Source organism: Apostichopus japonicus, chromosome 16, assembly GCF_037975245.1.
Source record: "Apostichopus japonicus isolate 1M-3 chromosome 16, ASM3797524v1, whole genome shotgun sequence".
Taxonomy (NCBI): Eukaryota; Metazoa; Echinodermata; class Holothuroidea; order Aspidochirotida; family Stichopodidae; genus Apostichopus; species Apostichopus japonicus.
In genome coordinates this window covers 795,363-822,263 of record NC_092576.1, presented here as the reverse complement: position 1 = coordinate 822,263, position 26,901 = coordinate 795,363, and the positions used below count along the sequence as shown (strand labels likewise).

Sequence of the window (26,901 nt, the reverse complement as noted above, 5' to 3'; positions counted from 1 at the left end):
TCAAATAGGAAAGCAAAATACAGTTTCTATAGAAAGACCTCATTTGCATACATAATTAGTTCAATTCTGAAAAACAAAGACATTTTTGGACACCTCATTTCAATACCTTTCCAACCAGGCCTGGGTTCCTATTGCCAAAAGTGACTGGATTTTTTTAGTTATTCAGATTTGTAAATAATTTCCCCAGGGACCTCATATAATGGTTGTTAAAGTTAACGTAACAGGTCTTCACTTTTTTTTGGCACTGTCTCTACTCTTGAGGACTCTTTATGAGCCTCAATCAAATTCCCTCATTAGAGAATTTGCACTTGTCGCTTGCATACGACATCGTGTCATAATTTGTCAATGCTTTGTTTCTTATTTGATGTAGCTTTTGAAGTTGCAAAATTACTGTAATATATGTGGTGATAGTGTAAACCTCATAATATATGATGATTTCAATGTAAAAACAGAATGTACACACACAGAGACAAAGGAAAAGTTGTATTTCGTACTGAAACTTTTATTTACATTGTATATATTTACACTTGTATTTATTTACACTTGTATTTACACTTTTATTATCACATCATTTTACATCATATTCTTACAATAACTGTAACAATAAAATATTATAACAGTAAAAATTGCTGTACAATATTTAATCAAATATACCATTTTCTTTTCATTATTGACATTACTTTTCAGCAACAACTTTGCATTATTGACATAACTAAAACCCATTCATCTACCATTAATTCACTCATTCCAATCAGAAACCTAACCAGAATTAAAATAACAGAGACTAGTGTGTACATTTACAAGTGATATACATGTATAGCTCAATATTGTTATCTTATTATAACTCTAGTGCATGGAAAAGCAGAAAATATCATGTAACTTGTTTTGCGAGAGTTCTTGTTAACAGCGAACAATACATGAAGCTTTAACTATTCATAACTTATAATTTCAGATAGTACCTCAAAGTCATCATGGGAGCAATCATATAAGTATCAACACCTAAAAGTACAAAATCTAATAATTCGAAGATACTATGCATGTCGTTTATATACAGGATAAATAAATAGATTGAAACATCTTATAGTGTACTACATTATTAAAGAAACTCTGACTTTAAATCACTGTTTTGGACATACTGCTTTCTGTTGGGCAAATACCTAGCTATCCTATTGTGAACAACATACAGTAGTGGGCAAGCTTCTGTAAGTAATAGCCAATGGTCAAGCCTGAAACCATACTGACCCTCAGAAGGAGATGGTGCTTGACAAGAAAGTTATCCAGCTTTTTGCAAGTAACTTTCTGTATTTTGGAGAGCTGCGGTAACAAGAAAACTGGTCTATAGTTAGTGAACACATTCTTCTCTTCAAACATAAATACAGGTATGAGTTTTGAAACTATCATGTTGTCTGGTAAAACCCCTGTAGAAAAATATAGACACAGCCTCCATGTTGCAAGGGCTTGAAGGATGCTGGCTATCACCTTTAGTTAATACTGGGCTGGTGAGCTGAGAGTTGTAAGAGAGTTTAAAGAGGAAAGTTAATGGGACAGTTTGTTCTTGTAATTTGACTAAATTGTTCTTTTTCTTATTTTTCTTAAATGATTATGTAACTGCTATGCTGGTACTCTAGGAGTTTTCATCTCTAAGTGTCCTGTTATTTAGTAGCTGTATACAACTTGCCATTTTTGTTTTGTTCCAGTGTATAGAAGGAAAATTTACATTTGTTGTAAACAGTAACAATTCAGTGATCAGATTGCTATACGTTAATAATTATCCTTCGTGTTCTAATTCTCCAGTTTCCATAACAGAACAATTTTCCTCACGGTGTATTCTTGTTAATATGTTTTATGTCATTGATATGCTTATTTGTTTGCATAGGCTGTTCTTAACCTGTTCTGACTTGTGGAGTGAATAAACTGATGAAACTGGACAGTACTACATTGTGCTGTTGTATTTCTTTCCGCTAGGACCCCTTCCACGTCTCCCCTTGGGGGCGTCTCTTTTCAATAGCACTAATATTAACCTTGTCGATAACAAAGAACTGAAAATTTAACAGCAAAATACATTCTTTTAAAGAGGTTAGATGAAGTGGTGGATTTTCATGTCTTGGAATGGTTTATCTACATTACTACAACACCATCCATGCACAACAGAAATTCGCTGTCAAAGTATTCCCTAGAGACCTCTCGAGCTTTAAAGGAATCTTAAGCACAGGACACCTTCTTTACCTTTACTTTCCTAATTCCTTGAAATTCTCAACATTGAAGCCAAATACTAATAGTCATGTTTAATGTGTTAATGTATAAATAGAAAACCTCTCCAAGTAACTTCATTCTTCATAGTGTTTCTTCAGTCCTCCTAACTATACAGCCTAATTCCTTCTTCTGAGTTTGTACCTAATATAATGAAAACCAGAAACAAAATGCTTAGTAATTCCTTGCCTCATTCTACAGTGTATGAGAACATTTAATGTGAACTGTGCACAGACAATTTTCATACTGAATTAGGTGGATCTACATACCAAGTATGAAGTTCATCTCCCTTTCCTGTAAGTTATCCTGTTTACATTTTACTAACTTCTGTTGGCCTCAAATGACCTTTAACTTCCAAAGAGTAGAAAACAGATCAAGTGTTCAACATGGTACATCCACATACAAAGTATTAAGTTCATGCAACCTTTACTCTTGGGTTACAGAATTTACAAGTCTTCCTGATTGTTGAACTCAAATGACCTTTGAACGAAGCAGAAAGCGATGTAATTCTTGTTCTCAGTATGGTAGATCTCCATACAAAGTATTAAGTTAATGCAAAGCAAAGCAAGATTGTCAGACTTTGACCTCTGTTGGCCTCAAATGACCTTTCCTCCACAGAAAATACTGGCCTCCTTGAACTCCATAAGGTGGATCTGCATACTAAGTAGTAATTTCATCTAGGTTTTAATGTGTTCACCTTGAAAAAAATGTAGATCAGGAATATTTTTATCAGCCGCCATCTAAAACAGTTCTTGCAAATGCAGCTTCCAAATCCATCTATTTGTAAACTTACAAATCTCAATATATGATTCATGGATGCTAACAGGGCACAAGAATTAGTCTTTGTTAGATCATACAAATGTTTTTATCAACCAGAAAGCCAGTTGGCTTGGTAATACCTTGTGATATAAAACTTCACATAACTAGAGTAAGTTAAATTCATCCAAAAAGTCAGTAAGAACCTCAAAATTTCAGAAATGTCCAGCTCTTTGTTGCAGCTCTCCTTTGTGGGTTTTAACCATTTAATTCTCTGGTAAGGATTTTTACAATAAAATTTGTATTCCAAAATGTTCTAATATCTAGAAAGAATAGTCTTGTTATGCAAAAATACACACATAGACATAGACATTTTATTTTAACTATTTTGAGCTATAAAAAGCTTTAATAGTTATTAATGTTATTAATGAATGAGAGTTCAAGACATTGATTGTACACTGCAATATTTTCACATCATACTACTAAAGTCATCTAGTTTAAACCACTGAGAATGTAGCAAATTTTAAAATAATTTATAGATCCCTTGAGCCAATCATTGCACCATTTGAGATAACCTGTTGATCCCTTGAGCTCAGAGGGTGAAAACATATGACATATAACACTTGAGCGGATTTAAAGCAGATAACTCAGAAGCAGATTTCATTAACTAGATGACTATGTTCTGAAGACTTACAGAGCCCCTTCAATACTTAACTATGTACACCAACAGAAATCATAGCATCAGAGAACTCACAGATTATTTGTTGCTTTCAGTTTTGAGTTATGTTTAGATGGTTTACACCTGATGATCTCATGTGACCTTTGACCCCTACCAATTTCAAGAGGATTCATGCACTCACCAAGGCAGATCTACATACTACGCATAAGACATTCTAGGAATATGTGCTTCTTGTTGTTGTGTTTACATATAAGATTTCAGACTTTGATTTAAATGTTGATGGCAAATGACCTTTGACCTAAATCAATTGGATAGGGTTCTTGTACTCGCCAAGCCGGATCTGTATACCAACATAGAAATTCAACAAAGATGCACTTTTTGAGTAATCTTATTTACAAAATTTTCAGACTTTTGACCTCGTTTTCCCTTAAATGACCTTTGACCTTCACAGAATTGAATAGGATTCTTGTACTCCATAAGATGGATCCACATACCAAGAATGAAGTGAAGTCAACTTGAAATATTGAGTTATTGTGTTTACAAGCCAATGTCATGAACACACTTGTACGCACTACATCATCACAATTGCATAGATTCATCAGGTAAGCAACCAAGAAGAAAATAAGGATCAACATTGTCACATTAACAACGACAATGAAGCAAGAGTATTTATAATTAAAGCTATCCAGGGTACACTTAGCATTGCCACATCGTTGTACTAATATTCAAATCAATATGTTACTCTAAACTTGTACTTAGCATGTTATTATGTTTAAGTTTAGACACAGTTGGAAATCGCATCTTCCTATGATCCCTGAGACACACATTCATTGGTCCATACGTTTTGCTATCTTATAGATCTACTAAAATTAGTACCCAATTTCCCCATAGTATACTGTTTCATCCCACATCTATGGCATATAGCAAATTACATATCACTGATATGCATTCAAGAAGTTAGAACATTTTCATCAATTAGGAGGTTTTAAGGGATGGCTCTGTGTAATTTTTCAACTGTTTTAACTTTCAGCGACCTTTCATCCTTCTCATGAATTAGCTCTATGTCAGCAATTGTGTTGTTTGTCTCCTGTGTGCTTTAGAGGACATTTTGCCAAGAGCATAATGCACAGAAACCAATGTTGAACTTGGTCACACAAGAGGTGTATTGCATGTACAAGAATGCAAACAATAGCTTCAAGTCTGTACATTTTGCATTTTAGTGGGTGAGTGTCATGATCTTCAGTTTCAAACACGAACTTGAATCCATACACAAGGGATGACAAAAAATGGTTAAGATTCAAACCTGTTTCTTCTTAGTTTAATCCACTTGACCATGATGAGGATGATGATGACGAAGATCCAGATACCTGAACAGGTAAAATGCAAAACAAAAGGGTAAGTAATAACATGAAACAATCATGAACATTCAATGTACTGTAGTTATGAATGTTTCATATTGTAGTGGAGTGAACATTGAAATACATAGTCAGCTTTTCCCTTCCCTCCACCCACCTTGTACAGTATAATGACATACTGCTGAACTGTACAATACCTTCACAGCATACGGCTTATATAGTATCATTCTAACACAGATTCACTTTTATCAAGGAGTTGAGGATAGCTAACTTCCTGTGTGTAAATCCTTGGGTCACTCCTTTATCTCTCAAGAAGCTCATATGTCCAGCAAGTAGAGCAAGTAGTGCGAGGAAACAACACTAATAATATATATACATGTAACACTTCTAGAAAAGAAAAACATACTTCTCTAAGGTATGGTCATCAGGGTTTCACTTAAGTTAATTTATGATCGTGAGGAACAGACCTTATGGAATAGTCTGCTAAAACCCTCCTTCTGTAATTTTTTGGTTAATTCTTGAACGTAGGAATTAAAAGTGGTTCCTAGCAACAATTAAATAATCACACTAGTGCAACTATACATGTGTATTCAAAACCGTTTGGCCAATGTGAGGTAAGTGGGATTTGGCCTACTTTCCAAGCAACTGCAACATCAAGTAATACACAGCTATAACGTCATCTTGGTTGTTAAACAACTGTGAGGTACCTCTCTGAAGCAATTTTTGAAGATCCTTCGCTGAGTTTCAATATTTTGTAGGTTTCAATTTCCATAAACATGACCATGTGATCATGTGAACTTTAGCATTTTACATTTTTAAATGCATTGTAGACGTATAGTTTATAAATCCACACGCCCACTCATTACATGCTCACCCCCACTTCAAAAATGTCCTTGTGTAGCATGCAGTCACTGATAACAATCTTACTGTTTCTTTGGAATCTCTGCTTTAATGCTATATTGACTTCCAAATCAAGCATTCCCACCACCACAACCAGTTCCATGCTATTTAGCAATTAACTCACCAATCAGCCAGACCCACGATATGCAATTTTCACCTGCAGAGAGAAACATGACATATACTGATAAAGGGTGGCTCAAAGTGATGGCAGATAACTACAAGTTAAAACAAATAAGAATGCATATTAATAGTAAAAGCATTTCTTCATGCTTAAGTAATATTGGTGCGTACTACTTCCAAGGAAAGAGAAAGCATTCTCTGCCAAACAAGGTATTTACATATATAAGAAAATGATATGCTCAAAAACGTTTGTGTAATAAGTTATAAGAACTGCATGTCTAGCAAGGTAGCATGCCTAAATATAAATTGGAGTGTGCCCCAATGCAAATGTTTCTATTAAATGGTTTTACCTTTAATCAGACCCTATATTTATAATTTATGAAAGATATTTGATACAAGTTTAAAGTTATCACATGTTTACAAGGATTTCAACCTTTGACACCTGTTCACATGGTTTTTCACCTCGTCAGAAAACAATCTGGTTCTTTTCCTGACTAAGGTGGATCCACATACCAAGTGTGAAGTTCATTAAACCTGTACTTTTTTATCTTGCTTCACCTCTGTTGACCTCATATAACCAATTGACTGTTACCAAAAAAGTAGTATTTTTATACTCACTGAGACTCACCAAACCTTTGCTAATGAACTGATGCTTCTTAATAGGTTTCAGATTTGACCTCTATCAATCTCACATAACCATGGACCTTCACAGAGAAGGATAGGAGTTTTGTACTAAGGTGGATCAACATACCTAACATGGAATTCATACAAATTTATATTTTGGAGTCACACACACACAAACAAATATATGCCATCACCATCACATACAGTACCGCCCACATTAAATCGGCCGTGGCATCGTGTATCGTGACAAAATATGAGGAGACTCGAGGAGTCTATCGTGATATCGTTTCCATTACGCCTATAGCAAGTACCTAACGTGATATCGTGCGTCGCATCGTGGTCGTAATATCGTGATAGTGTGTGCATCATTTCACTGGCACTGTATACTATCGTAATGTTATCGTTATAGCATGAATCACGTTGCAGAACGATCGATCGTTTCATCGTGATTTGAAAGAATTGGGGTAGGCTTCTTCCCGCAGTAGATGAAATCATCAATTCAACGCAATGTGCGATAGATTTATTGCAAATTCTGATCAAAAAGTTCGGTGTGTCACCAAAATTAAGTGTCAATCGACATACAAGTTTCATAATCGCAAAACTAGTACGATAGGCCTATTGAACACACTGTAGGCCTACTCATCCAAACTCCTTCATACAAACCCCTTCTTTAAAAAAAAATAGCGGTCGCAAAATATTTTCAGTTCGAACAAAACATTCGTTCTGAACTTCTTGTATGCAAGAATATCAGCCTAGGCTTTAATTGTACTAGCAAATCGTCCCAAATGTTACGATAGGGTTAATATGCATTGTAACGCTGAATATAGGCCTACAGTAGCTTTTTCACCGTCCGGGATGCATAGGGTGGCATACTTTAGTATGTTTGAACATTGTTTTCACGATCGAATTTTGCAAGATTTTCGAGAAAATTGTTTGCTTGAAGAATGTTTTCCCGCACCATATGATATGCTCAAATAAGCAGTTTCTTTTGCATAGCATCAGCAATCGATATGATCCTGATGGCAACCCGTATTGACGCGCACATTAAAAATTATACAAAATTGGTCATAACTTCTGTTAGAAGCTTTTTTTTTATTTAAATGTCATAAAGTCATTTAATTGCTTTTGGCCGGACAGTTTTGTATGGTAGCAACCTTACTTTCTGAAAATACTAGACGGTCAAGTTGATCACGAACCTCGTAGAATTTTCAAACCAGTCCAGACATGTTTGGTTTCACCAAATCCTTCATACCATGCAACAAAAGTATATTTTTTGAATATTTATGTGGTAATACTTGAATTTTTCATTTTGTTCAAACATGTGTTTAAGCATCATGTAACGTAGTTAAATACACATTCGCCCAAAATGCAATGATTAGGGGTAGTCCCAGTATATTTTATGGGTTCCGGCGTGTCTACGTTCCAACAATTGTTTTTGACTCTGAAGTTCTTTTGACCAATATTTTTGACCAATATGTTTTCGGACCAATTTTTTTTAAGACCCATAATTTTTTGGACCAAAATATTTTGATGACACAAATTGTTTTTACTCTAAAATTTTTTATGACCAATTTTTTTTCGGACAAGCACTATTTAGGTCATAAAAAACTTTGGGCCCTTTTATTTTTTGTTTCGTAAATAAAAATTGGCGCGTCCGAAAAAAATTAGTCCCCCCAAACAAATCAGGTCAGAAAAATTGTGGGTCCAAAAAGTTGATTCCACAAAAAAAAATTGGGTCCAAATAAAATTGAGTCCCCCCCCCAAAAAAATAGGCCGGAAAAAATTTGGGTCCAAAAAGAAAGAGTCCCCCCAAAAAATCGGGTCCGAAAAAATTGAGTCCCCCCCCTAATAAATAGTTAGTGAGACAAAATTTGGGTCTAACAAAATTGATTCCACAAAGAAAATTTGGGTCCAAAAAAATTGAGTCCCCCCCAAAAAAAATAACTTAAGCCAGACAAAATTTGGGTAAAAAAAAAATGAGTCCCCAAAAAAATTGGGTCCGAAAAAATTGAATCCCCCAAAAAATTAGTCAGACAGAATTTGGGTCTAACAAAAAAATTGGGTTCAAAAAATTGTCGGAACTTAAAGAGACGTCGGAACATAGAGACGTCGGAACATAGGGTATGTCACCCTTCTTAATACATTGAGAAATTACTAGTCAAAAATATTTTGTGAAGCAAAACCGTACAATATATTTCACAAATATTGATGCTTAGATAAGTGCTTCCTCACAATCAACGAGCCGCCCCGAAATTCACTCCGCTTACGTAAAACTTCTATATATATATAACACGTGGAAAAACACAAGTTTTTACACACATAATTCCCATTGACATTGTTTACGGAACATAAGTAGGTCAACGACATTCGAACTTGGCAACTTGCCCAAGTTCATTGCACCGTGGGAACGACACAACAAATTGTACATGATTGTACATTTTCCCGCCATCTGGACGCCCGAGTGTAACTTTTGATGTAATATGCAAATTATTAATGGTACTGTGCGGTTAAAACTTAACCTATTGTGACACATACAAATTTTGGGAAGTTGTTGTAGATGTTACTTTTGTATCAAATGTAAAGTACTGTATGGTACTATAATAAATAAAAGACGCTTTTCCTCAGGTGGTAGGGAAAAGGGGTATTTCGGTGAACTCGATCTCTTTGTATAGTATTTGGATACTTAAAATGACCATGTACTGTACATGCAGTTTCAATTCTATTTAGTAAGCTGTTCTTCGCATTTTTATCCATTGTGGATCTTTATTGGAATAAATACGAAATGTATTTTTTGACGCCAGTATTTAAAGGTAAGCATTTTTTAAATTGTTGACTGAGCTTCAAAATCCATTTTCTAAAAAGTCGGTTTTAATGAAGGTTTTATCAAATATAGCTAGGGTAGGAAAATATTAATTAACCACATTAAAGAAAGTTTTTCTATTATCCAAATAAAATACATGTTTCTCGTACTGAGATCTGAAAAAAAAACAGGCTGACGTTTTTCTTCTTTTCATGCGCTAATACTAGTTTGGAATATGTGGCAACCTTAACAAAATAATTTTTAAGGTTAGTTAGATTTCTTGAATCTGAATAGAGACTCAGGAATCAGGAAAAGGGAGGCCCCTTGCGCGGACGATGAAGATGTTTTGTTTTTAACCGGCACTGCTTCAAAGTTGTTGGGTGGAATTTTTTTCCCTTTTCATTCTGTTCGAACCAACGATAAATTATATAAAAACTTAACACAAGAAAGGCTTAGTAGTACTTTATTATTCTTCAAAATGTTGCCAACTATTCAAAGTAACGTGGAACATAAAATCTTCAACTAACACTACTAGTAACAGAAAAGTCGCTATCCGTACGTAATGTTACTGTTGTTAAATAAAAAGTTAAACGTGTAAAGTTGTGAACTGACATCAAAAAGTTTTCAAGGCGGAACTCCTGTAAAGATCGATTTTCGCACAGTAGAGTAGGAACTTCATGATACACGATATTACGACTTAACGAAATATCGTGAATAATAAAAACCCAAAGCCCAAACGAAGTTACGAATTGTGATGCGCTCAGCTTGAAATCACGATCTCACGATATAACGTGTTAGCGTGAATGTAGCAGTCATGTTTGCTATCGTGAAGGCTTGGTATCACGATATAGCGTGTGATCGTGGTATATCGTTATATCGTGGTAGCGTGTACAAAAAATTTACAGTAGTCAGGTTTCACGATAGAAAGCGATAGAAAAAGATAAGGGCATCACGTTACACGATGCCACGGCCGATTTAATGTGAACGGTACTGTAGATTCCTTTTGCCTTCGACAAGGAATCAAAAACAAGGATTAAAGCCTTGCCAAATTGAGAATTTAATGCAACATGACTGACAAGATTTCAAGTTTCGGTCATTGCTGTATCCGCATGATCAGCAAGTTTCTCGCACTCAAGTGGTCCTGGTTACAAGGTTTTCATACTTCGACCAACGGTGACCTCAGATAACCAGTGTGGTGACCTCAGATGACCTTCATCGTTACAAAAAATTTGGATTTATTTACCTAATAATGTGGATACCCAAATTAACTATGAAACTCAAGATTTACTTGAAATAAAAATGTTTACAGGGTTTTCAGACTTCTGGTGAACTCAAATGACTAACTGTATGACCTCTACAACAATCAATACCATATTTGTCTTAAAAATTGGACCCACAGATCCAGTATGAAGTTGATTAAATTTAACTTTTCAATTTATTGTGTCCAGAGACCTCAGATGACCTTTCTACTCAACAAAGACAAAAGGTCTGTTAATGACTAAGACAGATCACATATTAAATATAAACTTCCCAACCTTAACTTAGAATGTCTTTACAAAACAAGATTTTTTTCTTATTTACATTTGTCTCCTGGAAACCTTGTGTAACCTTTCAGTCCTATGTTAACCAATACGGACCTTGAATCCTTAACAAGGAATGCACATATTGAGTGGGCACTAAATACATCATGTACTCATTGTGTCCCTTATGGTTTACATGCCAAGGATATCACATACATGCATATATACACACCATTAATGCTGAATAGATTATGTCTGCCTATCAAATGTAGCCTGACTACAATATCAGATGAATGAGAAAAAAACATATAGTAATAGTAGATATTGCTTACTGATTGTAGGAAATAGAAGTTCTACTTGACTTGAAGACACTTGAGGGGAGTCAGCTGGAAGACCGGATACTTTACATTGAAGAGTCACACGGTTAATTGAAAGACTGGTAACTGTAACAGTTGAGTTGAGAGTGATGTTAACAGTTCCATCCTCGTTATCGCTCCTGGAAAGTTGATGATCCAGCGATACATCTTCTGATGAGTCAGGAGTGATGATAAACCATTGAAGGGAAACTTCTTGTGAGACTCTATGCATGGAACAAGTCAGTACATCTGTTCTCTGTACATCCAACACTACATGTTGGTGACAAGTCAATCCATTTATCACTGGGAAAGCTGGAAGGCAGTCAACTACATGGACAAGACAATAAAAACAATTCTTGAAGAAAGTGAAAAGTGATTACAGCCAGTACATGACAGTAGAACTGCAAATGCAAGTATACTGTTTATCTGTCGTTAAATTATTCCATTTTATTTATCTTCAATAACTTATCAAATACAATGTCTTGTAATGTCTCTTAAATCTTATTGATACTTCACACTAAATCAACCAAAAGGGGATGGTACATAGATCTGCAAGACTGCCACAAAGCCACTATTTTTGTAATATACCGTCCAATGTAAAAAAATATTAAATAATTAAAGTACATTGCCTCTGCATGTATCTGAACTAAAATACAGTAACATATGAAAATATTATGGTTCAGAAAGCTAGCAAAAGGAGACACTGCCCATTCTCATTAACCATTTTCTATATTGATGCCAGACTTTTCACAATGATGTCCTGTCAGACTTATCAGGTGTCCAGAAATGTCTGAGCAGAGAGGAGGACCACTGCCGCAGTGCAACCATTTCACATGCGACAGTGTTTCCATTAAAAATGGATTTCCTTTAACTATGTACAGTGTATATATCTGTAAATTGATGATTTTTTTCTTTTTTTTTCTTATATGATCTTCCCCTATCTCTGCACAAGTGACATATTCCTTATAACAGAAGAGATTTTCACCTACTACCAGAGGACACATTCCTTGGGTGAAATGTTTCACTTGGGTTTACGATGAAATATTGACTCAGAGATTACATTACATTGATATCATCATATATATAATTGGTAATACAGGATAAATCAAACTGTATATAACCTAAATCTATTGGCTGTAGAACACAGATATCATATGGAAAATACTGCTATTTTGTGTTTAACTCTAAGTAACAGATTATGTCTACTTTGATATAATTTCCATGAGGCTTACAGTTTGCAGGGAGAAGCAGCTCTGCTGTGGTGATCTCTGGGTACCAGTGATCTGTTGGAGCTGCTACCTTGCAATGGAGAGTAACACGGAGAACTGATGGATTGTGGACACTCAGCGTGGAGTGAAGTGAGAGGTCATATGTCCCATCACCATTATCTCTTGTGTGAGTGTGATGATCAGTCATGATGATCTGATCAGATGAGGGGTTGATGATGTCCCATTTCAGATACCCAGATTTTGGTACTCCATTCCAAGAGCAAGTCAGTTTGTCCTCTCTGTTGATATCTAGGACAACATGTTGCTGATTGGTCAATCCATTAATTGTAGGATAACTTTTCCAAAGTCCATCTACAAGAAAGAACATTCAAAACTTGGTTAAGTATTCAATGAATCAAGTGAATGGCTGCATTATTGAGCAATTTTGGCAACAATTTCATGAAGTAAACATGTGATTTTTTTTTTTTATATAGTAACATTTTACAATTAACGACAATGGCTTACAGTAGTCAAGTAATGTAATACAGAACACATGCACACAAGGGTACATCAATACATACATGTACATGATTGTACACATATCATGCCTGTAGAGTTTAGACATGAAGCTCAATGGATTGTCAACGTCAGTTTGCCTTAGTCAAGAACAAATTACCTGTGAGAGTTCGTCTCTATTCATGGAGAAATGTCAATTTTTTTTATCACTTGGGATGCCCATTGTTCATTTACCTGCCATTTACCTGCCATCAGGAAGTATTAATTCTAATCAAGGAATGTATGGAATTCTAAACCAGAAAGCAAAAATGCATTGTGGTTTCAATGATATAACATGAGCAGTTTTCTACATGAATCTGAAGAATGTATGGTGAGGGTGTATATGTTTACAAGGGTTTCACAATTTGACCTCTGATGACCCCAAATGACCTCCACCCAAAAAAAAATAGGCTTCTTTAACGTAATGTGGTACTTCTACACACTAAATAAGAAGTCGGCCCGAGCTTCCAGTATTGAGATATCGTGATTACAAGGTTTTCACAATTGGACCCCTGGTGAACCCAAATGACCTTTGACCTCCACCAAAAACAATAGGCTTCTTTACAAAATGTGGTACTTCTACACACTTAATATGAGGTCTGCCCATGATTCCCTTTGTGAGATATCCTGTTTACAAGGTTTTCACAGTTTGACCCCTGGTGACCCCAAATGACCTTAGACCTCCACCAAAAACAAGACTTTTTGTACTCAATGTGGTACTTCTACACACTTATATTAAATTGGTCTGATCTTCCCTTCTTGAGATATCGTGTTTACAAGCTGGGCGTCACAAAACGCACACACACACCCATACATATACCATCATGAATGCAAAGGTTGTGATTATCATCGAAACCAAATAGTGCTGATCAGTGGGTGCCTATCAATCACTGTTTTCATTTCCGTTTACAGTTGGGAGTTGTGGTCATGGCAGTGACTGCAGGAGAAATTCTACAGCCATCATTAAAGGTACATATATACCAGACCAAGCAATAGATTTGACATATTTTGGTGATTAATTGCTCCTAAAGTATTGCTTCGCATTATGTATTACCCAGATCATACAAAGACAAGTTTACAATGACTTCCTGTATTTGCTTTGAAGCTAAGTTTGTATGCAAAGTTCTCCAAAGTTGCTAATTCATGCTGTGTTTCAGGACAATGGAGGGTTTTTGTTGCCGACATACTGTAACCATGTGATACTGTAGCTGTGAATCTTTCGACTTCTACTGTAGCTATATAGTGAATTTTAGGGTTATTGCTTTTTCCATGATAAGTTTAATATGGGGCTGTAAAGTCGATCTGATGTGCAAAAGAGGTCTTCTTTGACAGCTAAAAAGTCAAAATGTGTGAGGTTGAAAATAACCAATAATATTTTTTTAAAGCAATCTAGTACTATCCTGTGTGTGCAAACAATTTCAGGAGGGTATTTTGCCTAGTTTGAAAGAAAAATCTTTAAAGTTTGAGATTTTCAAGAGTCGTAATCCACAATCTATCATGCTAATGTACTTACAGAATATGAGTTACATTTTTTAATCCTTAAATATCAGTACTGCACCACTGGTGTAGCTTATATTTGGCATCTGCATCACAAATAACTACTTATATGAGTTTTGTCGCAGATGGGGTGTAAATAGTTTACATATGAAGACAAAGCTATGTAAAACAGAGCTGATTAATCAAATGCAATGTTTAACGTTTATTTTAGCTTTAAAACAATTCAACTTACTACTTAAAACAAGAACATCAATAAGAGTCACTGATGGGAAATAGTTTGCCATCTGACCAGCAACCCTGCATTGTAGTGTAAGCCTTCCAATTAAATTGCTGCCAACTGTAAGATGAGTTACCAGGGAAACATTGTATGTCCCATCTGTGTTATTTACACTGGAATGGATACTGATCAAAGAAACATCTTGTGGGACATGGTCCAGAAAAACTAGTTCAAGTTCGATGTTAGGTCTGACTCTGTCCATGGTACAGTTCAACAGACCACCGCTGTAATCATTAATCACAACATGCTGCTGGTTGGTTAGTCCATTGACCACAGGATAGACAGGAACAGGAAGGACTAGAGGTATATATCAAATAAAATGGAATATTATCATATAGATAAAACAGTTAAAGGTTCACATTGTGAAAGAACAGCTAGGTTCTTCAAAAACCTTTGCTCACATTCATGAAATGCTTTCTTTGATCACTTATCTAATGTTTGGCAGTAATCCATGCTTGTGACATTTTAGGGCAGCAATATTTCCCTCAGTGACAGTGCAAAGTCAAAATGGTTTACTGTACATCACAATCATCAGAAATGCAGAATATCTCATATGATCATTGGGTATGCTTTCTAATGCTAAGTAATGCAGCAATTCACTGTACATATTTTTTTTGTAATCTATATGGCAAAGTTCAGCAATTTCAATCAGTTTTGCAGTTAAAGGTTTGCATGTTTTTGTGTTCACCTTTGTGTGTACAAAGCTGTGGATTGAGTAAAGCCCTGGGGATAGTATCTACAGCATTCTGGAAATTGATAACACAAATACTGAGCAGGCTCACGGCTATAGATTTTCTGGCTGAAGCATATATCAGTGATAGACTTAGTTTCTGAAAGTGTCGCTTGAGACGTTACCAAAGAGGAACTTAAAAACAAAATTAATCCATTTGAAACTCTTTCTTACCATACACTTTCACTTCAATTGTGTAGTGCTCCACATCTGTATCTCTTACAATCCTAGCAGTAAACAGTTGTTCATGTTGGAGTGTGACTTTGTTGATTATTAGGGAACCATTTTGAAACATGTCATATTCTCCATTCTCATAACCTGGTCCTTTAGGTTGAGAATCCTCCACAAAAATAGTAGGACTTCTGTCATCTACATCCTCTCCTATAAGCCATCCAACGACTCGAAATGTTCCAAAGTCACATGATACCAGACCCCTGGATCCCAGTCTCAGGTATAAGTCCTTATGATCACAAAACTCAGCTAGAAGGAGTGAAGAATAGAAGTATTAGTCAGCATACAGTATAGGCCATTCCCTATCAAATCACCACATTTTGGAGTATGTTGTGTAGTTCGACCTCTTTAAAAATTCTGCAATTATAGTATGCTCGGAACACGCATATTCTGAAAATTTCAGTTGCATTGCTTCAAAATTGGCTGATTTGAAACTTTCCGCAATATATAATTTCTATTTGCTTTTGTTTCTTTCATTAACTTGTTACAGTAATAACTTTCATATTTAATTAATATCAAGTACTAACATCGAACTGTTGCCGCTGCTTATGTTTGCTCTCCACCTCTATTGGATTAGACCATATAAATACCCAATTTACAGTAGCTCTTAAACAGTTTTTACTAAGTATATACTATCTACTGTATGTGCAGGCCCAGGGTTCGCATTAGCAGCGGGATTGCGTGATTCCCGCAATTTGATCGCATTTGGAATAAACATTTAGTAAAAAGACAATTGCCATTATTACTTTTTAACTATCCCGTCATGCATTAGTAACATACAGTATCATAAATTTCCTTGCCAGTCTTTCCTTGAACTATGAAATCAACAAATGAAAAATAAAATAATTGTGAGAATTTTTTCAATTTCTTACACATGGTAGCCATACACCACACTAAGCCAATGAGGAAATCTAGCTTATAAAACCATCTGTTTATTCGCTGAAATTGTGGCGCAGTTATAAGATATCCATGGAATACTTGTATTAGTGCTGTTATTTTCGACCACATGGTAGCCTAACACCACACTATGTCAATGGGAAAATCTGGCCTAACCATCGGTTTGCCCAAAAAAAAATATCACACTTTGTGTAGGATTCGGGTAATAAATTAGGAACTAGGTAGTATAGCGTCAGGTGGGTAGCCAGGTACCCGGATACCCTGTATATACTGTACATGTAATGGTACAGTAGCTTACAGTACTACAATGTTGCAGATGTAAATTTAACTTAACACTAACTGTAACTGCTCTTTGCAAAGTTTCTGATTGAAACATTGTGTTCCTTCTTGATTTTATTATTGTGTTTGAGCTCTTGATGGCACACTCGCAGCTATCAACTGGGGCCCACAGAACTGGTCCGAAGACTAACTAAACTGCGGTTCATTGCGTATGTTGCTACTGTACTGAGCTGAGTGATCAGTTTCCTACTAATCGATCTCTCCAGTTTCAATTATAATATTGATATCTATGGATCACATGACACCACCTAATTGATGCAATTAGTTGGAAGTTGAATGGGGATGCAGTGGCAACACTCCAAGTACAGTACTTTTTTAATATCATTATTTTTTCATTTCATTCAAACTTATGACAAGCTGTTTAGGTTTGGAAGAGCACTTAGGCTACAGTACAAGGCTGTTTCGGGGCAGCTGCCACTTGCTGAATATTAACACATACCCTACATTCATCATAAACCCCCCTGTTGTCCCCAAATGATCTTTGACATCTCCAAAATTCAAGAGGCTTCTTTTACTCAATGTTATACACCTTGAAATATCTCATTTACAAGGTTTTCACAATTTTACCTCTGATGACCCCACATGACCTTTGACCTCCACCAAAGACAGTCTGACTATACTTTCTTGTATGTGATTCACATATCTATTAAATATGAGATCTGCCCAAGCTTACCTCGGACTTGAGATGCAGGTTTTCACAATTTGACCCCTGGTAACCCCAAATGACCTTACCATACTTTCACGAAAAACAACAGCCTTCCTGTACTCAATGTGGTACTTCTACACACCATATATGAAATTGGTCCAACCATCCCTCCTTCAGATAGTGTTTACAAGCTGGGCATCCCAAATGCACAAGCACCCACGCACACACACTTGCACCCACACTTGCACCCACACGCATACGCCATCTTGAATGCAAAGGTAACTACAGTATTATCATCAAAACCCAAAACAGGTATAATATACGTATTGCGCAGATATGGTTTCTTCCCAAAATATTAAACTTGTTAGAGCACAGGTTGACAAACTACGGGCGTGAAAAGGTACTGTACTTGTGAGTTAACTGCAGGAAACTGTACTTGCGAGTACAGTAGAACTACAGTATGCTGAAGTTTTAATAAAGCAATTAGCCGTAGCAGAGTGTGGGTATAATTATTCAACGTGACTGGGGAATGAATTTAACTTGTCTTGTAATAAAGAACTTTGGGATTCTATTTTTGAAATGGTATTCTCAAATGTAAAGAGAGTGACATCTTAAAACCACAATAAGCTTCTTAGCATTGTGAAAGTACAGTAAGATAGAGACCAGATTATCCCATCAATTAGAACTACATGGAAACTGCAGATTCCTTGTTAGACAAATATGCATGTATTGTTATTAATGTACGCACACATGCCATCTAATCGCTTTTCGCCGTGTACCGAAGCACATGTTCCAAACCTCCAGCAGGTGCTGTGCTGTATTCTGTACCTACCCCCCTCCCCCTCCCCCCCTCCCCCGTGTGTAAATGTAACCACGGGTCGAAATTTAGAATATTTACCACTATTCCAGCGGAATAGTGGATTTGAATATACAGTACACTATTCCATCTCATTTTCCACTATTCCTTTGAATCAATAAAAAGAAAAAAAAAACATATCAAAATTATATGTTGAGTCTTCTGTTGGGTTATTGATAATCATTAGTGTTTTGTGTACTGAGGCAAGAGAGCATGTAACCCAGGACGCAGGTTGTAAAACCCACTCACAAGGGCAATGTCAAAGCTAGTTTCACACACTTCAGGGTATACGGGTCACACGGACATCTACGGCCCAGTGCGGGAAGGTTGCTGTAATAAATCAGCCTCGCAGGAAATGTTTTGAACAATATAGCCATTCCACATTTTTTTTATGTTAGTTAGTAAACGTTTTCTTTCGTATGAATTTGACTTCAGTTCAACGTTCCCTCTAATGTGCGGGATTCCCTTCAACTGACTCAGTAATCCCGCAAAGAATACATTTGTCTGCTGGAAGTCCCCGCATCGTTTTCTTGCATTCGCGTTAAGTTTATATACTCAATGCACAAAGTATTCACTTCACTGTATAGAGGGAAAAAAACGAAAATCAGTAGAGAAAATACCAATTGTCTACAAAAAGTAAGTCGGTACACCTTTCAAATTTTACGAAAAGATCGAGCAAAACACTTTCGAAAAATTCATGCGAATCTGGCATATCGTGCTAAATGCAACTAATGTCATGTAAACAAGGCTCTAGTACACCCATTTATGAATAAACCATAAGACCACATCTGGTGTTAAGCGGGAGAAAAAGTATTTTCTAGAATTTCCAAAAATACGCAAAAATAATATCCTACCATAGTTAAGTGTATAGCAAATAGCCTAACCACCTCGTCAGTTACGGATCACATGTAACTACAAAACACAACTTATTGTATTTTGCGAAGTTGACGATTTCTACAAGAACATGTAAACAATATTAAGCATTTAGTGAATCATGCCAAGTCGCCTAATACATGTCATTACAAGGGTTACTTTCATAAAGATGGTAACTATAGGGGCCTTGATATCGTGCAGATGCTTGTATAGTATGGACTGTGCCTCGTGTATCATGGGGAATATATTGTTTTGTTCATGCGGAGGAGTCGGTTGGCTTGAGGTGTGTTTTACTTATCTAAATGTTACGGGGATATTTTACCTACTTTTCTTGAACGCCTATTAGATAATATTTCGCATTACTTTACCGATCCTTTACTGACTGACCTAATTAATTCTAAAATGGAGCCAAAACAGTTGAACCCCATGTATCGTTTCTTGGAAAACGTGCCAAAAAATGTAAACAAACAGGTGTTAGACAGGGGATGAGCTCACAGTTGTTTGGCAAGGTACTTGGGAAAATTCGCAGCACATGTGTAGCCTAATGTAGTATTTAAGTAGGGGTAAACACTGCAGTTGTAAACTGATTTACGTATATTCATTGTTATAATATGGCAGTCTAGAAACGGGGCTTTGCCGAACGTTGTTTGTTTCATAATATCATATATAATATAATATCGGAAGTTTTGTAAGTTGAACTTTTTAAAGATTGTAAGACAATTTAAATCTCTTTTCATCACATAATATTGCTACAGTCTCCAACTTGTCATTTTAAAATTTTCATCAGTTTCGTGACAATTTAAATTCCAAAATTTGTTATTATTTTATTGCTAATTTTTCATCGCCAGACACGCAAAATTACCAATATTTTCCGGGGGCCTTGGCCCTGGACACCCACAAGCATAGGCGTAGGAGCCATATTTGATTTGGGGGCTGAAACGACTTGCCCAAAAAATATAACCAAATCGGGAAATAGGCAGTTGTTTTTAGTGTGTTCGCGGAAAATTGAACAAGGATTTTCAACACTGTACTACTTGTTACCCACGAGGTGATAATTTTCCCTACATACGCGATGGTATACGGAACGTGTAAGGTGCAATAAATCGGAGGAAAATGTAAGGCTTGCTATACTGTGCAAGTGCAGTTGGCTACGGAACATGTACAGTATGTACTGTACGTAACTGCAACTCACGTGTAAAGTGAGTTTCTTTTGTATTTCTGGGCAAGTTTTAACGCCCGGGAAACAAATAAAATTAAAATTGTTGCCTGACTAGTGACAGGCAAGTAAATTTAGATGGATTTGTCAAAGTTTGTTGTTAGCTATCACTTTTAGCATTATCCATACGGAATAGTGAACCCAAGCAACTTGGTATTCCGTCCATGATTTCACTATCTCGGGATAGCGGAATACCGTAAATTTCGACCCCTGGTAACCCATCCTTCTTGTGATTGTCCGATTAGGCTTAAACCATTTATGAAGATGAAGGTGGGAGGGTGAATCATATCACTATCAGAGTATCAGTAAGTCCCTTCTTTGACCTTTTGTCCGGTACAGCACAAGCAGCATGCGTAATACAAGGGCTAAAATTGTGCAGCAAGAATGTTTACAGTTGGGGACTACTGTATGGGGGAGTTGATATGGGAACAGTAGCAGCATGAATTTCTTTGAGTTTGCATGTAAAATCTGAGTCTGTATATTATAACATTTGGGGTATTACTTTTACCAGTGGTTTTATAAGGTTTGCTTCGGATATACCTAGTACTTTCGGTATACTTGTTTATGACAGATTTCAATAGGGCCGGTGTGGGTATGAATGAAATACTGGGTATAACTGGTATAATTATACCGATGCACCCTAGGTCTTACAGTACCCCTACAGTAACTTAAGAGAAAATTCTGGACTTTTTATAACTAAACCTCAATAACTTGGACATAAAAAGTAGATCTCAGCATGAACATACTTCTAGAAATGACGTCTGGGCTCATGTCATCCATACCGGATGTTTTGAAACAAAGGTACAGTACTGTACTTACTTGATTTCACAAATTGAAAAAGAACAGTGGCGATACACCATTTAACCTTGCTCTGTGCCATGTTCTGTATAGAAGAAGAAAAGATTTAAATCATTACTTCATTTTTATGTGATGAGAATGATTGAGTTAGAAGATGATAAAGAAACATCATCTCGGGGCAGCCGCTTTTAAAATGTGACATCTGCAAATATATTCCCTATTATTTTTACAATGTGTCACACACATGTACACACTGCCTACTGAAGTAATTCATACTGTACTCACTTGCATTAAAATTAAAGAACCCTGTATAAAAGAACTACTTTACAAACTGAGTAATATGCTTAGCATTTTTGTTACATTTACACACGATAATTTTGGAACAGCCTACGTTCCGATGGGGGGGGGGGGAGTTAAAACTCTATGTAAAGTAGCAGTGTACAGTAGGTCGACACTTTTAGTAGGTAGGAGCTGTTGATCATCAATTTGCTGCCAATGACAATCCAGAACTAGCTTCTATTTTATCAAGTTCTGCGACTTCAAACAATCAAGCAACATGTGGTTGGTCCAGACCATTGTCGGTTTCAGTTATTCTCTGCACACAGGACTTTCTGCTGATTACTTCGCCCGGAATTGTTTTTTGTTTTTTTCCACCTACATGTACACTATGTTTATCATCAATTTTAGTATATCAAATCCAGGATGATGAAAATAACAAAGTATCAAAGAAAGTCGAGAAGAATGGTTAGACTGTGTGAATAATGTCAGGGAAGTTAAGCTGCTTATAATTTACTGGAGGCATGGGTGTGTGTAATTAAGGATGACGTAAAGAAGTACAAGGCAGTCGCAATTGGCGTGCGTAACAGGCAAAGGAGGTTATAGAATTGATAAATGTCATTTATTTTGATATTTGTGTCTGTGTGTCACGTAATTCTTCAATATATTTGTAAATAAATATATGATTTTCCGAGACTGAGTTGTAAAATGTACAAGTTTATTGGTTAAGAATAAAGTTAGAAAATTCTTATCTTTCTAATTTCATTCAAACACGGGATATAAGTAATAAGTAATGACGCTAATTATTGCAGTATGATATCACATTTTGCATAATCATTAATATTTAATCTGATATGATAAAGAGGACCTTCTTTGTAAGGCTTTGATTATATCCTGTATAAAGAATTTATAAACAATGTTACTCATGGCGTTGTACCATTCAGCATCTTGCTAGGATTTAATATTTTCTTGATGCTTGATACTTTTGGTGATATTACAGGAAGTTGGCTACTAAACAAGTAAAGCTGACTAAAAGATAGGATGATTATTAATATAGGATATCAGCACAGCTGGCAATGTACGAGTAGGAGAGGTGGTGGTTTTATTGCAGTGTGACATACAGGACTCCAAGAGCCAAGAATTTGATTTCTCTCAACGATGGGCTTGGAATGGTAACTTGAGTCACATAGAGTCTGTTTTATAATGTCCAAGCCTTGGTTATTGACTAAAAGCAATATTTCTAGCACCAATTTATCTTGAAAGAAACAATAATCAAGTTTCTAATCAATTTTAAAAAAACAAACTACATTTGTAAATTATAAAAACGTTTCAGATACCAGTTTATTTTAATGGAAATGATGTACTGCACAAGGCTACGTCTCACTATTCTGGGCAAACTCTCTAAAAACTGAATCAATGTGAAAATTACGTCTCCTTTTATAGAAAAAGGACTTATATAATACCTAAAAAGCTTTTATTGGCAGAATAATACAAAGAATTTACAATAAGTTAGTGCTGTGAAAATAAGTCCTAACAAAAGATAAAAAAATATAAAAATGTATAAAGCTTTACATAACTTGCTGACCTAGATTTGACAAGACTGTGAGAAACAAACAAGACATAAGGAGTTCTTTGAAAGGAGTTTTTGAGTGATTGTTATCGCCGTGTAAAGCCATTGTGAATCAATTCATTTAAAGGTGAAAAATATGAACAGTACAGTGTTATTTTACACCAAGCACTTGGAAATGAATACACACTGTCCACTATCATACATTATAAACTGTACGTATTTACTGGTTAAACATTCCTTTTAAATTATTAAAAGTCTTTTAATTTAGTGAATTATAGCAGAAGCAGACACTATTTGCAAATATTAATATGACATTGAAATATGCACAGTATTGAATTGAACGACCAGTACATACTGTACATGTACTGTACAGTGTGTACTGTACATGAATGTCCAGACAATGTGTATTTATTTAGTGCTTGGTGTAAAATAACACTCTTATGAACAATGTACACACATATAGTACACACTGTACATGTACAGTACCGCCTAGATTAAATCGGCCGTGGCATCGTGTATCGTGATGCCCTTATCTTTTTCTATGGTTTTCTATCGTGAAACCTGACCACTGTAAATTTTTTGTACACGCTACAACGATATACCACGATCACACGCTTTATCGTGATACCAAGCCTTCACGATAGCAAACATGACTGCTACATTCACGATAACATGTTATATCGTGAGATCGTGATTTCAAGCGGAGTGCGTCACGATTCGTAACTTCGTTTGGGCTTTGGATTTTTATTATTCACGCTATTTCGTTAAGTCGTAATATCGTGTATCAGGAAGTTCCTACTCTACTGTGCAAAAATCGATCTTTACAGGAGTTCCGCCTTGAAAACTTTTTGAAGTCAGCTCACAACTTTACATGTTTAACTTTTTATTTAACAACAGTAACGTTACGTACGGATAGCGACTTTTCTGTTACTAGTGTTAGTTGTAGATTTTATGTTCCACGTTACTTTGAATAGTTGGCAACATTTTGAAGAATAATAAAGTACTACTAAGCCTTTCTTATGTTAAGTTTTTATATAATTTATCGTTGGTTCCAACAGAATGAAAAGGAAAAAAAATCCACCCAACAACTTTGAAGCAGGGCCGGTTAAAAACAAAACATGTTTATCGTCCGCGCAAGGGGCCTCCCCCTTCCTGATTCCCGAGTCTCTATTCGGATTCAAGAAATCTAACTACCCTTAAAAATTATTTTGTTAAGGTTGCCACATATTCCAAACTAGTATTAGCGCATGAAAAGAAGAAAAACGTCAGCCTGTTTTTTTTCCAGATCTCAGTACGAGAAACATGTATTTTATTTGGATAATAGAAAAACTTTCTTTAATGTGGTTAATTAATATTTTCCTACCCTAGCTCTATATTTTATAAAACCTTCATGAAAACCGACTTTTTTAGAAAATGGATTTTGAAGCTCAGTCGACAATTTTAAAATGCTTACCGTTAAATACTGGCGTCAAAAAATACATTTCGTATTTATTCCAATAAAGATCCACAAAGGATAAAAATGCGAAGTACAGCTTAATAAATAGAATTGAAACTGCATGTACAGTACATGGTCATTTTAAGTATCCAAATACTATACGAAGAGATCGAGTTCACCGAAACACCCCTTTTCCCTACCACCTGAGGAAAAGCGTCTTTTATAAATTATAGTACCATTCAGTACTTTACATTTGATACAAAAGTAACATCTACAACAACTTCCCAAAATTTGTATGTGTCGCAATAGGTTAAGTTTTAACCGCACAGTACCATTAATAATTTGCATATTACATCAAAAGTTACACTCGGGCGTCCAGATGGCGGGAAAATGTACAATCATGTACAATTTGTTGTGTCGTTCCCACGGTGCAATGAACTTGAGCAAGTTGCCAAGTTCGAATGTCGTCGACCTACTTATGTTCTTTAAACAATGTCAATGGGAATTATGTGTGTAAAAACTTGTCTTTTTCCACGTGTTATATATATAGAAGTTTTAGGTAAGCGGAGTGAATTTCGGGGCGGCTCGTTGATTGTGAGGAAGCACTTATCTAAGCATCAATATTTGTGAAATCTATCGTACGGTTTTTCTTCAGAAAATATTTTTGACTAGTAATTTCTCAATGTATTAACAAGGGTGACATACCCTATGTTCCGACGTCTCTATTTTCCGACGTCTCTTTAATTTCCGACAATTTTTTGGACTCTAATTTTTTGAACCCAATTTTTTTCTGGGGGGGGGGGCTCAATTTTGTTAGACCCAAATTCTGTCTGACTAATTTTTTGGGGGGATTCAATTTTTTCGGACCCAATTTTTGGGGGGACTCATTTTTTTTTTACCAAAATTTTGTCTGGCTTAAGTTATTTTTTGGGGGGACTCAATTTTTTTGGACCCAAATTTTCTTTGTGGAATCAATTTTGTTAGACCCAAATTTTGTCTCACTAACTATTTATTAGGGGGGAATCAATTTTTTTCGGACCCAATTTTTTGGGGGGGACTTTTTCCGGCCTAATTTTTTTTGGGGGGACTCAATTTTATTTGGACCCAATTTTTTTTTTTGTGGAATCAACTTTTTTGGACCCACAATTTTCCTGACCTGATTTGTTTGGGAGGACTCATTTTTTATGGACGCGCAAAATTGTTTTACGAAACAAAAAATAAAAGGGTCCAAAGTTTTTTATGACCCAAATAGTGCTTGTCCGAAAAAAATTGGTCAACAAAAATTTTAGAGTAAAAACAATGTGTGTCATCAAAATATTTTGGTCTAAAAAACATATGGGTCTTAAAAAAATTTGGTCCGAAAACATATTGGTCAAAAATATTGGTCAAAAGAACTTCAGAGTCAAAAACAATTGTCGGAATGTAGACACACCGGAACCCATAAAATATACTGGGTCTACCCCTAATCATTGCATTTTGGGCGAATGTGTATTTAACTACGTTACATGATGCTTTAAACACATGTTTGAACAAAATGAAAAATTCAAGTATTACCACATAAATATTCAAAAAATATACTTTTGTTGCATGGTATGAAGGATTTGGTGAAACCAAACATGTCTGGACTGGTTTGAAAATTCTACGAGGTTCGTGATCAACTTGACCGTATCTAGTATTTTCAGAAAATAAGGTTGCTACCATACAAAACTGTCCGGCCAAAAGCAATTAAATGACTTTATGACATTTAAATAAAACAAGAGCCCAAGGGCACTGTGGTTCCTTGCTTGGGGTATATGACAATACACATAATATTATCAAGCAAGATTGGGCTCAAATAGTCCAAGTAATTGTGGTCCTACATGTTCCCATAAAGTAACCAACACTATAGACAACACTTTTGTGATCACAAAATGTGATCAGATTTTTGATCAAAAGACACTTTTGAGATCTAAATATGGCGTCGAAAATGTAAGAAATATAAGAGACCTACAAGCGTGTCAACAGATATGATAACATTGGTGACCTCAGATGACATGACCTTTAAGTTTTAAAATGTTCCAACACCCCATTCACAACTTGTCCCAAAATATCAACCATTTCACACCTTGGCATTGAGATTTAATTGCATTCAATGTCA

General features: G+C 35.8%; 1 protein-coding gene across 2 annotated transcripts; it reads right to left on the bottom strand.

Annotated features, from left to right (window-relative positions):
- Positions 1 to 495: 495 nt before the first annotated feature.
- LOC139983333 (uncharacterized) lies at positions 496 to 21,568 on the bottom strand. Of its 2 annotated transcripts, none has more exons than XM_071996845.1 (8): positions 21,505 to 21,568; positions 15,802 to 16,107; positions 14,853 to 15,194; positions 12,593 to 12,940; positions 11,337 to 11,687; positions 6,065 to 6,097; positions 4,989 to 5,052; positions 496 to 2,394 (listed from the first exon to the last, which is right to left on the bottom strand). In XM_071996845.1, exons 1-8 carry the CDS (start codon positions 21,563 to 21,565, stop codon positions 2,370 to 2,372), a joined length of 1,530 nt encoding a protein of 509 aa, XP_071852946.1. In that variant the 5' UTR covers positions 21,566 to 21,568; the 3' UTR covers positions 496 to 2,369. The 2 variants fall into 2 exon arrangements, with proteins under 2 accessions (XP_071852946.1, XP_071852948.1); XM_071996847.1 differs by lacking the exon at positions 496 to 2,394 and adding an exon at positions 2,929 to 2,947.
- Between the last annotated feature and the right edge of the window lie 5,333 nt (positions 21,569 to 26,901).